The sequence below is a fragment of the Pungitius pungitius genome, chromosome 14, assembly GCF_949316345.1.
Source record: "Pungitius pungitius chromosome 14, fPunPun2.1, whole genome shotgun sequence".
In the NCBI taxonomy this organism is placed as follows: Eukaryota; Metazoa; Chordata; class Actinopteri; order Perciformes; family Gasterosteidae; genus Pungitius; species Pungitius pungitius.
The window spans coordinates 8,290,917-8,304,215 of NC_084913.1; the positions used below are offsets into that span (position 1 = coordinate 8,290,917).

General features: G+C 40.0%; 1 protein-coding gene across 1 annotated transcript; it reads right to left on the reverse strand.

Moving 5' to 3' along the window:
* Window positions 1-38: 38 nt before the first annotated feature.
* LOC119227776 (gamma-aminobutyric acid receptor subunit rho-1) lies at window positions 39-12,251 on the reverse strand. The gene is made up of 10 exons (XM_037486857.2): window positions 11,473-12,251; window positions 6,975-7,019; window positions 6,721-6,827; window positions 5,815-5,882; window positions 5,233-5,456; window positions 4,494-4,576; window positions 4,206-4,346; window positions 3,700-3,852; window positions 2,516-2,712; window positions 39-1,498 (listed from the first exon to the last, which is right to left on the reverse strand). The coding sequence occupies exons 1-10, from the start codon at window positions 11,577-11,579 to the stop codon at window positions 1,196-1,198; spliced, it is 1,428 nt and encodes a 475-aa protein (XP_037342754.2). The 5' UTR covers window positions 11,580-12,251; the 3' UTR covers window positions 39-1,195.
* Between the last annotated feature and the right edge of the window lie 1,048 nt (window positions 12,252-13,299).

The window sequence follows — 13,299 nt, forward strand, 5'->3', positions numbered from 1 at the left end:
TCAGAAGCAGTATTCAGAAAATGCAATATCCCGCCATGCATCTCAATCCATGTTTATTTGTACACACCGAATGTATTACATGTAGATTTAAAATGTACAGTTTTGTGATGCTGTTGTTTAGCAACTAAGCTCGGCTCAAAGGATTTTCTCATATTCAGAAAACAAAACATTTATTAAACACTTTAGTTTCATTTAATGTGTTTGCTCTTTAAGTTGTCCAGCAAAATATATTTTACTATATATTTAGCCTAATAAAGTATACAGCTGTTTTCAGCTGAAAAAGACAAAACTAGCAACTAAGGTCACAGTGAACCTTCAAGCCCCACAACACCAAACAGAGAAGATGAGCTTCAGTTAAACCAGAAAAGAAGACATTTAAAAAAAATGTCAATACCATAATTGGTGTTTGTGACTGACTTAACATAAACTTTTACATTTGGGTTTTTTCCAAAGACACTATTATTTTGCCTTTTCCTGAACTTTATCAAATCACGAATGCAACACAGTAAGCAGCTTGACAGCAACACATTTTCATTGATACAAATATCACAGGAAAATATAACACATTGTACTTACGTGCTGCAAAAGAAAAATCCGTCTTTAGGTATTATCAGAGCATCAGGTTTTTTAAGAGAAATTTCCCCACATTTCATGTAATGGTGTTCATCCGTTTTCTCATCCAAGAGTCAGATAAGAGGATTGATATTGCTCATCTCTAACTTTACTCCCGAAAGCAAATAAACCAAACTATTTCTTGTAGGACTTTTAGTTTGAAATTGATTGTCAAGTATGGTTCCTATGCGAAGAAGAAGAAAAATCTGTCAATGCCCTTGCAATGTCAGTTTTTAATTCACATTTCTGGTTTTGAAATGTGGAGTCACTGCATCAGGAACTGAAGGGCTCGGACAGTTTCACAGGTTACAGACTTTCTCTCTGCAGTCTGTCCAAACGTCTTTCCATCAACAGAAGGATTTGATCCAGTGACAAAACCAGCGATGACATTGATTGTCCTGTTTGTCAGTAGCTCATTTATAAACTCTTCAGTTTTAAGTGGCTGGGTCGAGAAGGCAATGGTCACCAACCGGTCGAACGTCTCAAGTGCCTCAAGGGCGGTCTTAAAAGCATCAAATGCAAAGTTTAGTCCCTGCTCTCTTGCAGAAGAGCCAAGCTCCTTGAGTGTGCTGCCTCATCCCCGTTACGAGTAGATGGACCAATAGATGACGTTGAAGAGGATGTACGCACCAGGAAACAGAACCCTCGAGTACTTGTCTATGGCGTGGGTGTCTATCCAGATGTTCACGTAGCCTCTGGATGGCCTGACCTGGCGTGTGATCTGCGGGTCGTTCAGGGAAACCTGGGCCAACATTCGATCCCGGCAACCGCCGTTCTCCGGCATCCCATAATTCCCAGTTGTGTTGACATCCATGGACCCGTAGCCAGTGATCTGGGGGTCGATCATCATCTCGTCCGGGTTGCCAATCCCGCATGTACACGGCAGCTGGAGAGGTACCAAGGAATCAGTCATTTTAACACGAGCAATTTGTTTATTTTAAACTTTGTTTTCTGTAAAACCATAAAATTGAACTAAATTGAACTAGATTAAAAAAACCATTAGATGTTCAATGTTTAGCATTTCTCTGCACACTCGCGGCCTTTAAACAACTTCTGCATGAAACATTCATGGAAGGATGTTTGTGCTAGAAATGTTCCGTGGGCAATTTGGCTCCATATGCTGCAGAATTTGGCAGATGAAGAATAGCAATATAGTACACAAGCTGTAGTCCCAGGAATCATTTGCCATGGCCTCGAGAGCAATTTAAAAGGGAGCTAGTTTGGAAAAATATTTATCTGCATGTTGGAAATGCGCATTAAGTATCAATTCACATCGCTACCAGTTTAGTTTAAAATATGAATGTGGAAAATCTTTTAATGCAAAAATCAGGTCAGCCTCGTCCTTTGTTGTTTTAAAGAGCTTATCAGTCTGTTTCATTTTACTTCAGCTGTCTCATTCCTTGTTTCAAAATTGGAAAATCTTTTCTGCAGTTATTAAAGGGGCGAACTAGAGTTTTATTTGTTATCTCTTAGAGGAATTCAAATCATCCCGTATAGCGACATTTACATTAGTATAAAAGGTCATTTTTAGACTCTTGCGTGTCTGGCCAGGGCGGTCACATTTAATTATAAAACATCCTGATGAAAAAAAAGAGAAACACAGAAAATGTGCACACCAATGCATGCTGGTAACAGTCATTAAACAAGACAAAATGGCTTGTTTCACATTCAAACTGCGGTTATTAATAATTTATGAAAACATTCAAGCGTTTGCTTGCTTAAGTTGACTTGGAAAACTAAATAGGTAAGGGGACGAGTTGATCCTCGTCCTCATCACATATTCAGTAAGAACAAAGCACAATTATTCAAATTTTGTTGAAATCAACATAAATGAGGTCAACTGTGTTTTTAGCTGCAGGCGATGAACAAACCACAAATAAAAGTCACATTCAATAACACTTACTCGCTCCCTCAGCTTCCGCTCTTTCCTCTCCTGTACGGTGGAGAGGTAGTTGACTGCCGCGTACTCTATCACCGACAGGAAGACGAAGACAAAACTGACCCAGAGGTAAATGTCCACTGCCTTGATGTAGGAGACGCGCGGCATGGAGGCGTTGACTCCGGTGATGATGGTGGACATGGTCAGCACTGTGGTGATGCCTGGAGGGGAAAACACAAACAGTTTAGACTAAACGCAATGCTAAATATATTAGAAAAGACTGTTTGTATTTTTTCTTTCATTCTGTGCTGCTGTTTATTTGTTTAGTTTGTAAGTCTGATCCACTAATGTATTAATCACTGTAAGAACTTTTTGTAATCTCAGCTCTAACAAAAAAATACATTATATTTCATATTTTACATTGCCTTATTGAATGATTTGCCTGTGGAAATTATAGATTCAAAAGAAAATATTGAAGGGCCAAGAGATGCTTAAGATATCAAGAAAGACAAAACATATTTCAAAGATTTTTCTCTTTTTTCTTTTTACTCTCTTCTTGTGTAATAACACTACAGACTTACCTTCCAAGTCCAACAAGAAATATTCAAAATATACAACCAGGAATCAAGTATCCCTCTTTAATCTGCTCCCTGCTTCTACAATTCTATTTCAAGTTGCTCAAAGTCGAATCTTTCATTTTGAAGATATACTTTTAATAATAATAATATCCAATAATGTGCATTCTCGGTCAGAGCTACATGGAAACAGTTATTAACTCACACGTCTGCACGTTAGATATCGAGATCCAGCCTGCGGCCCTTCTAGTCTAGTAGTTTACCTCATTTGATTCACTGAAGTGTATTAATACAATAATTGTGACCAGTAACGCCCAGGAATCGTAGCCAGTTGCCTGGCAACCAAACGACAGGATAATAAATGAGCTTTTGACGGACCCAGACTTTCCACCTGTTTCCAGTCCTCATGCTCAACTGAGTTAACCGCCCTCTGGCCAGCTACTGTACCTTTACCGGACAGAGCTGGGAGACGTGTTGATCTTCTCATCTAACTCTCGGGAAGAAAAAAATGTAGGAACATTTTCCTAAATGTTGCTTCCCTAATTGTGTTGGGAACCAATGTTACTCGATTTAAGTTTTCACATCACATTCTAGATCATCTATTCACAAAGCTAGATTTCAAAAGCGTCCTACCAAGTGGCACCCTGGCCGGGACGGCCCTGCGGTCGATCCAGAAGGACACCCAGGACAGCATGACCATCAGAGTAGCGGGGAAGTAGGTCTGCAGCAGGAAGAAGAAGATGTGGCGCCGCAGGGTGAAGTGGATGTACAATCGATTGTACCAGCCTGGGAGAGGGAAGACATCGCCGTTACGTTGATTAGTGTGTTTGCTGCCGCTGTAGGAAGCGACAAAGTCACACGTGGGTGAAAGGATGCTGCAGGGCGGTCACTGTGGCACACGCTCCGGTTGAATGGATAAAATGTTAGAACATTCTGCTTGGTGTGACGTTCGAAGGACATTTAAGGAGGACATTTAAGGAGGACATGGCACTTTATTTGGAAAATAATTTTAAAAATCTATATATATATACATTGAAGTTCGAATTCAATTGTTATTTGGATTTCTCCGGTATGATGCACACATTTTAACCACTAATCAGTTGACGTTACTCCACAAGTGCTCGTCTGGACTACAGTACCTGTGCTGCTGTAGAAAGCCAGTTTGGTGGTGGTGTGAAATTTCTGAATGAGGAACTGGGACAGAGATATTCTGTCGTCCGTGTTCAGGGATTCGTTGCCTTTCTTCCAGTACAACATCAGGTCGTCGTCTGTGTATGCATCTGCAGGGGAAAGAAGCAGCATTGAGCCACTCTGCAATGACTACAAATCCGTAAAGATTCAGCGTGAAACACAATGTGCGACCGATCAAAGAGGTTGGAATCCATACTGTACAAAACACAGATACTTTTTTTTCCGTTTCTACTCACAGCTCTCGATCTCCAGCGAGTAGGTTTGAGTGTCCAGAGGGAAACGACTCAGGTCCATGTTGCACATGGCGGTGACAGTGACTCTGCAGCCGTGACCCAAAGGAAAACAAGTCATTAAACTCCCTCAAGTAACAGCGATGGTTAACTCACAATTTCCTTCATATGGGCTCTAGTCCCCCCGAAAACAAAATAAATAGGCGATCTGTTTTTTTATTGTATGTGTTGGATTTCTTTTTTTCTCATGCTATTCTGTTCCAGCATTGATGTTTCACCCCCCGCCCCCACCCTTCCTTCCCTCCTAATATCCCCCACCACATGGCCATCATGTCCATCTATTGATTAAATAAGCATTAGAGAGTCCCTGCAGTGAAATGACAAAAGTCACACTGCATTTGTCGTTCTCGACTGAAACCGTGACAGTGTCGCATTTGTCCGCTACACTGATTGCAAATAACACACATTATTCCACGAAATGCATCACCTGCTGTGATAATCATGCAAAGTAATTCAACACATACACTTACTGCAATTTGCTGCTATTTTTGTATCCGGTAATTTTGTTGTAAAGCGCTTTTTTATCGTTATGTTTTTCTCTTTTTTGTCGCAGTGCATGAAAATAAAATAAATAATTACCCATAACCACTGTTTTCTTTTTTTAGTGATGAATGACCATTATCTTTATCTTAAATAAATGTTGTTTCCTAGCATACAAACTTTGTGGAGCAATGCATGTCCTTACCTGAGGCTGTAGAGGACGTTGCCATCAGGGAAAACCCTCAGCATGACATTATCGGTGGTGGTGTCGTGGATAAAAGAGCGCTTGGAGTGGACGAAGAACATGTCAGGAACCCAGATCTTCTTCACCAGGCGACTGTCAAACGTCATGCTCTGGTTGTTGGTGCTGGGGAACGACAGCCGCTCGTCCTTCCAGTAGTGACGCAGGTACAGGGTCATGGTAAAGTCCTGTGGGAAGAAAAGAAACGTACCATACACCATTTCAAGTTGTATTATGTATAAAGTAAAATGGATGGATTGGACAGGGAGCTAGTTCATCTACTTTATCTACAGGACTTTAGGCTCGTAGGCGGGCTCAAGTTGAGTCCCTGGGGTTTTGAGATGATTAATGATGGTGGAAGGAAGAAAAAATATTTCTCTAATCTTTTTGTTTTTGTGGTACAGGATGATTTGAATACCAAGACAGTTGGCTGTCACAAGCAAAACAGATAATATAAACCACTGCTTATTCCGTCCTTTGTGATTTATCGTTTAAAAAAACCCACATCTCTCTAGAAATGACACTAACAAGCTATTTCATACTTACCATATCCACCTCGGAGATGGTGTCCAGACTTTCAACCTGAACATCCACTCCAACTGGAATTGGAGGACCTGAAAGAAATTGGACACATTTTAGAAATGTAAATTGTAGTTTCTCTGCGTTGAAACTTGTTACGCTCTGCACGATTTTGGATGTGGGAGTGGGGGAAACAGTCAAGGTGACCATTGGGGACTCATTGAACCTCTTGTTTTTTTTTTTCTCCAAAAAGAACAATGACTCACACTAAAATAGAGCAAATGCTTGACTGTGTCGGCTTGGCTCGGATTTCTACTTTTGACCTAATTCAGCCTTTCTACTCTGCATCATCATCCACCAACAGAACACGCATACAATTAGGTCACAATAATGGATCAAAGATGATGGAGCGATGGATGAATCAAGCCCTCTTTTCCACTCCTAGCTGAGGCGCACTTGATGTTTTAAATCAAACCCAGCTAAAGGAGTCCCGTGAGAGTCATTTGGTGTCTTTTCAGCAGCAGATTTAATGGTGATTAAAAGTACTCGTGGTCTGATAAGAACAGCACGTGTCATGGCAGATGTTTTTGTACTTCAACACAGCTCTCATGATTTTTAAATGACAAATACATGGATACAGCATGCTAAAAGGATTATTAATGTATATTCCATTACAATCTTGTTTTTAAAAAAAAAAGCTTGTGTACCTTTCTGACATTAAATCCCTCTAATACACAGTGCCGATGATGAAAAAGACGTGGAATAACACTTGAGTGACGTAAAGAACTGAACTGCAGTTACAAACCTCATCACAGCTTGCATTGATTAAGATCTCCAAGAGCTTACGGCTCAGAGGACGGACCAACGACCGCTGCACACATCTTTTCCTGAGCTACAAATGAAACCCTCTTCTTTAAAGCCTCATTTTCTGACCTCCGAAAGCTGGCCTCATGGTGAAATCATGGTCGTCAATTCTCAGGAGTTGCTCAGATTTGGTCATCAGAGATTTTGTCATGTCTGCACTTCGCTTGTAAATTGGGCTGTAAAAGAAAAAAAAGAAAGCCATCTGGTTACAAGGAACTTAGAGGGATACTGTGTGTGGGTTTTTTGCAAAGTCCAAAATAATTGGCTAAAGAATCCAAATAACGTTGATGCTGATGAAATCCATCATTTTGAATAAAACTCACCTTCCAGTTTTTTTTCCTCCATCCATGCTCGTCTCTCTTCGCGACCTGATCACAACAGTAAAAAATAAAAGAGGACATCTGTCAGAAGGCACCAACATCAGTGCTTGAGCTTGTTCCGGTTTTATAGTATAATCAAACTGTGCTTCTTTTGTCACTTTTTAGTCACAGGATGTATGTAGAGCTCCAAAAAAATATAATGATTATGATGGCTTTAGATTGGGGAAAATAATGGAAAATTTGGCAATTTCTGTATATTTTTTATGCTTCTAAATTACTAAAAGGGTGTTCAACTGGTGAAATTAAACATTTTACCCCAAACATCCCCCAAACAGCAAAAGAAGATTTCCCCTTCAGAGGAAGCCAGTTCTTTTCTGGCGTTACTTTCACTTCCCTGTATGCTTCCCTTTTTCAGTTCATCAACAGAGGGAGAAGGAGGGAAAAATATATATTTCCTAAAACCCTAAAATAGATTATTAAAGTAGAGCGTGCTGTGATGGACAGGGACAAATCCCCATGACAACCAAAAGACATGCATAGAGAGATAGGGAGCGAGAGAGATGACTGGTGTTCCCAAATACAGATGAAAAAGTGGGAAAGTGCTGAATGAAATGGCAAGAGGAGGGTTTCTCTGTCTGCAGAGCTGTGATGGACAATGGGTGCTACTCGTCTGTGTCCATCCAGCTGCTGGTTCCTAATCCTCTTGGCAGAAATGTCTCTCCAATCCCCCTCTGCCTGCCTGCGCCACGCAGCAGACCTCCCCTCTGCATGTAGGACCTGCATTCATAGTTGCACACAGTGCATCACTGCAGGGGCTGCACCAGGGTTGAAAGTTCAGATTACTGTGGTGGTCATTCTGGACACGCGAGGAGAACATAAATATACTGAAGTCGAGCTCAACGAATTAGAGAATAGAGGCTGCCTGGATAGGTAATAACATGAAGAAGGTGTAACGTTAAGAATTTATGCATTTTCAGACGTATCCGACTAGCATTTCATGCTATTTTATACTTTTTAATCTTTTAACATTAAACAAGTTTAATAGTTACTTTGCAGATTCAGATTCTTTATGGTTAATAATATATCATCATGGATCAAACTACATAAAAATATCCTCCTTTACCAGGTGCAACCATAGTGTTTAGTAATTATGATCTACTGATGTGACATTTAGATTCCATGAACACATTTTTTGGTGCTTAAAGTAAAGTATTATAATCTTGTTGGACTGAGATCTTGAATGCAAGACTCGTTTACATTGCTATTTTCAATTAAATGTAGGGTTGCTAATGCTCTCTGACATTATTTTTGTTATATATTCTCTATGGAACGCTCAATAAATCCCCAGAACAATCAATTAATAAAATGCTCTCACAGAAATAAATAAATCTGTAGCCTTTGCGGAACTGTTAACGTCCAATTTACAGCTAGTGGGATGGTTTTGCTTTTTTTAGTCTCCATGACTGGATTTAGCTGTTGCCCAAGGGATAATAAATTAAATTACCAGGATTTTTGTTCATCACACAGTATACATTGCGATATTGAATTTAATATGGTCACATTTTCTAAAATAATGTCCTATGTGATTTCTTTAGGTTCTTCAGGAAGAAAAACCCCACCTCGTTAGGCCGTTATACTAGAGTAGTAGAATCGCATGATCTGTTCAATTTAGGCGATTCTACTACAGAAGTGATGGGGATGATCTAGCAGCAAGATAATTTATGTCAAAAAATGACTTTGATCATTATTTTCGGAAGGTAAAAATATGTAATATAGTAACAAATCGTACAGGGTATCTTTGGTTCAAGGCTATCCTAGCTAACCAGCTAGCTAGCTTATTTTGGCCCACTTGCTTCAGCTGAACCATTGTCTGTATAATTTTGCTATATGTAAAGTAAATATACATATATATTTCTCCAAAGCGACTTACAGTAAGTGCATTTCAATAAATGCCATTCTGAGACCAGCAACGAATCCCAAGAAACGTCCACGGATGAAAAGCGTCGAGCTAACCAGCTGAACGAGGGTTATAGTCACTTTTGACAAATCTTGCAAAAAGTAGTGAGCTGTGTGGTATCCCAGTCACCTGAACCCCTGCCCTAGACGTTTATGTGGCGCTGTGAGGAAAAAATAAATAAAGAAGCAAGCATTTTTTTTTCATGATGTGCATGTGTCATTTCTCGAGCCACCCATTTAAGAGGATCCTTCAAACCGCATCAGGGTTTCCCCCCCTCAGATGTTTTCTTGAGCTGGAAAAGAAAATTGTAAGTAATGTAGCAAAAAACTCCCACTACACACGCCAGCAGCATCGAGCCGCTTCCCCAATTTCACAGCGGGAGCAAAGAGGAGTGTGAGTGTAAAGAGAAACCGTTTGGCTTCTGCAGAAGTATACGAGATTTGTTTTTGCTCCTGCTGGAATTGGATTAAAAGATTTACATTTGATTTGTATTTTCAGACTGTGTGTCAGCAGAGAGATGTAACGTGAGGGGAATTATGCCTAGGTGGGGAAACAAAACTGATTTGATAACGAGGCAACACTGGTGCTCAGAGATTACAATGAAGCTTTGAGCCAGTTGCGCTTTCGATCTTTTGAAGATTTTCCACAGATGATTATGATTGTGCTCCTCTTATACTTAATGATCGTCTCAGTCACCTTAGGGCAGCTTGAATTCTTTCACACATGTTCAATAAAATCAGCTTTGCCCTGTCAAGCTCTCACAGTTCTCATGAACCAGCAAGTTTGTGGAGACTTGACGTTTGACGTCTCCTCTGTTCTATAAATAACAACAGATACAGCTGGAAAAGTTCTGCTGTATCTAAAGGCAGGAGGATTATATGATTTGACCGGGTTTGCTCAGTTTATTAAGTAGATGCAAATTTTCCAACGGAGATTGCACCATGAGACCGTGCGTTGCCTGCTTGGGAAAATCTTATCACATCTGACCGGAGGACCTTGGGATATAGTTGAGCTATTTGCGGATAATTCAGCAGGAGAACATTTTAATTTGTAGAGAGAAATGGTGGAAAAGAATCCAATCTATGTCGGTTATTTATGGGATTTCTTTCAAACATTTGTTTGTATTTTTGTATGCATCAGATAAATGTAAACATTCCCATTTTGCTCTAAGTGCTTCAAAGTTATCTAAAAGTCTTTGAACCAGAGTTAAAAAAGATTTCTTGATGATTCAATTAGTAGATCAACCAAGTTAGTCAGCAACTATCTTGACAACAGAATGCCAAACATTTGCTGGTTCCATGTTATCAAAAGTAAAAATGTGTTGCTATTCTTTGTCTTTGGTGACAGTATATTGAATATCTTTAGGGTGTTTTTTGCATGAATAAGGCATTTTAAAGACGGGGTATAGCTTAATGTGAAGGCCATTTTCAAAAAAGCCAGAGCTTTGTCTGTATCGACAATAATCATGAGTTATTTCTCTGCTCACCCGTTGACGGGTGTTATAAATCCATCTTACGGTGTTATTGAAATGAATTTCCTTCCATCAATTCAATTTGCCACTTTGGGTTTGGGACTAAACAAGGAATGTTAAGACGTCACTTTTGGTGCAGAGAAGGACATGTGTTTGTTCTTACATTTTATAAACCTGAATATGAAGTGTGAAAACAATTGGCAACTTTGTACACACCAGTCCTGAATATTACGATGCTTTGGAAATGAATATCTTTGACATTTCTTCTGGTGTTGTGCATTCACTTTTCCAAAAAACCTATTTAATATAAATATTCAATATAAATCTCGTACAAGTTTCTCATTATTCATTATGTGCCCCAAATTCAACTGAATTATCAACATAATGATACATTTTAAATAACAAGCATCAAGCTTTTGAATTTCTACTGTTACCAAAAAACACTAACTTGTTAAATTTGACATCTTTCCACTAGAGATGTGTCGAGTGCCTCTCCACCTACTGCTCCCTGCAGTGATCCAACATTTAATCAACAAACAAACACAAACCTTTCCATTTAAATCCCTTCCGGTATTCAAACCAATTCAATCGATAATGTGTGGAATTGAGGGTACTTTAACGATTCCCGGATTCAGTTCAGTCGCCGACTAAAACATCTAATCCACTTGACGCATTGACAAGGCAGCAATTAGCCCAAATAATCACCTGCAAATGACATTGGCTACAACTGCTGCCAGCGGGAAAGTAACAGTCAGTAACTGACCTGCAGCATTTGTGTGGCGGGAAAGAACACAGCATCCACTAGTAGTGCATAAACAGAAGTGGGGATTTAGATCTCCCTCTCTCTGTATGAGTGTGTTTTCACAGTTCGAGGTGAGGGATCAGCGCAGGGGGCAGTGGGAACACTGTAAACCTCCATCAGAACACAATGAAGCCCTATTGGGGCACGAGGCTGAACACAAGAACGCCTGCAAAAAATGCTCCATTTCAAACTCTCACACATGCTAGTTGAGACGACAAAAACATACATTCCGGCGTCGGGGGGAGGGGGGGGGGGATCCTTTTGACATTACCTGCTCTGCTTTGCGGTCTCCAGCTTGTGACCCCTGGACTGGGCCATCCTCCCAACTGCACCTGTGAGCCAAACGCAGAAGAGAACGAGGACAGCATCCACCTGCATGGTTCACATTCCCCAGAGGACGGACCTCTCCTGCCAGTCAGAATTTAATCCCCTCGAGGGTTCGGAGCACTCTGCCGTGCTGAGGCATTCCCTTCTCCAGCGCCGGAGCTGATAAGAGGGAGGAAAAACAGCAGCAACAGCTACACACAGCTATTCTGCGGCCTGAGTGGAAAACATCCTACGGTGCTTAATCTCCACAGTGGGAAAAGCAATTTTGACTAAACCCATAAATCCTTGAGCGTCAGATGGTACAGATTTGATCCTCTCCAGCGGCGGATGTGCCTGCCTCTCTGTGCTGCGCTCTGCTCAGATATCCTGCACTCTGATGTGCTCTTCTCCACTTTGCACCGCCCAGAAACACCAACGCTCACAATGATGCGGCGCACTCGTTCGTAAGGTCAACGGTTTTAGAGACGCAGACTCACAGAGGCTGAGTGGGGGCTCTGTGCCTGACGTGGAATGCTCCTCATGATGTGAATGTGAATGTAGGGTTTTCTGAATGTGGAGGTGTTTGACTGTGGTGCCTTTTTTTTTTCTCCCTCAGTGGACTCAGATTTGAGAATATTTTTGGAATAATTACACGAAATATAATATGTACTGTTAAGCCACTGATGTTGAATATTTGGTTAATTGTTTTCGACAATGCTTTGTTTGTCTGCGTCGTCAAACGATTGACGAATAAATACAGGACCACAAGCCGTTGGTTAAACCAGACCAATCAAGCTGCTTCAACAAATGCACAAGGATTGGTATATTTTCAGTTTAGCAATGCACCAGAGGCTTTGTCTGTCAAGGCGTGATGTCCATCTGCATAAGCCAATCAAAACAACGTCTCAGCACGTCACCAGCCATGTGTCCTCCTTTCTTTTTCTTTTTTTTAGGAGAGCGAACAGTTGGATTATATGATCATGAATTTGGGTTTAGTCCATGAACGTAGCATGTAACATTAGAGATTGTTTGTGTTTCACACCTGTGGATCCTCTTTTACAGTGAACCAAATTTTATTGACGATGTACAGGTCTTTTATTTTTTTCCTCTACAGTGGTGTTGAAATTATTTTTTGACAAGATATTAAATAAAACATCTCCAGAATATTTCCATAAATATGACATAGAACAGAATTCTTCCCAATAACATCACAATAAACCTGCTACATCACTAATTCTTACAATCGTGTGCTTACTGTCATTTACTAAATCCAATGAATTATTAGTCGGGGTCGTACTGGTTTTTAAAGGGCAACTCTATAATAGATTTTGTACTTGTGACGACAATCAGCTTCATTCTACGACAGCTTAACCGAGTGATTGTAAAAAGGAAAGCTGGTACCACTAGATATCATCAGAAAACTATATCAATATCAATATTTGAGCTGAAAATAATCTGAGAATGATAATAACATATACATGCAGAATGGTATTTAGTTAAAGCATTTGCTTTAGTCAATTGTGTAAGTGAAATTTGTTTCAGTTTTTATTGTCTATCTAGCAGGTCGTGCATGATATTTCATAGAAGAGAGGTAAGCGTCTATCTTGGCGGGTAAGTGTCTATCTTTACATTTATTGACATTTGATTAGTATTTTCTTCAATTTGGCTTACTATTTGCTAGTTCTGCTTGGAACATTATGTTTCTATAATATATCCCACAAATGTATTTGTCAGAAGATAATAATAAGCTAATTGGTCTTGCCAATATATCAATTTTTAAGAATTATGACAG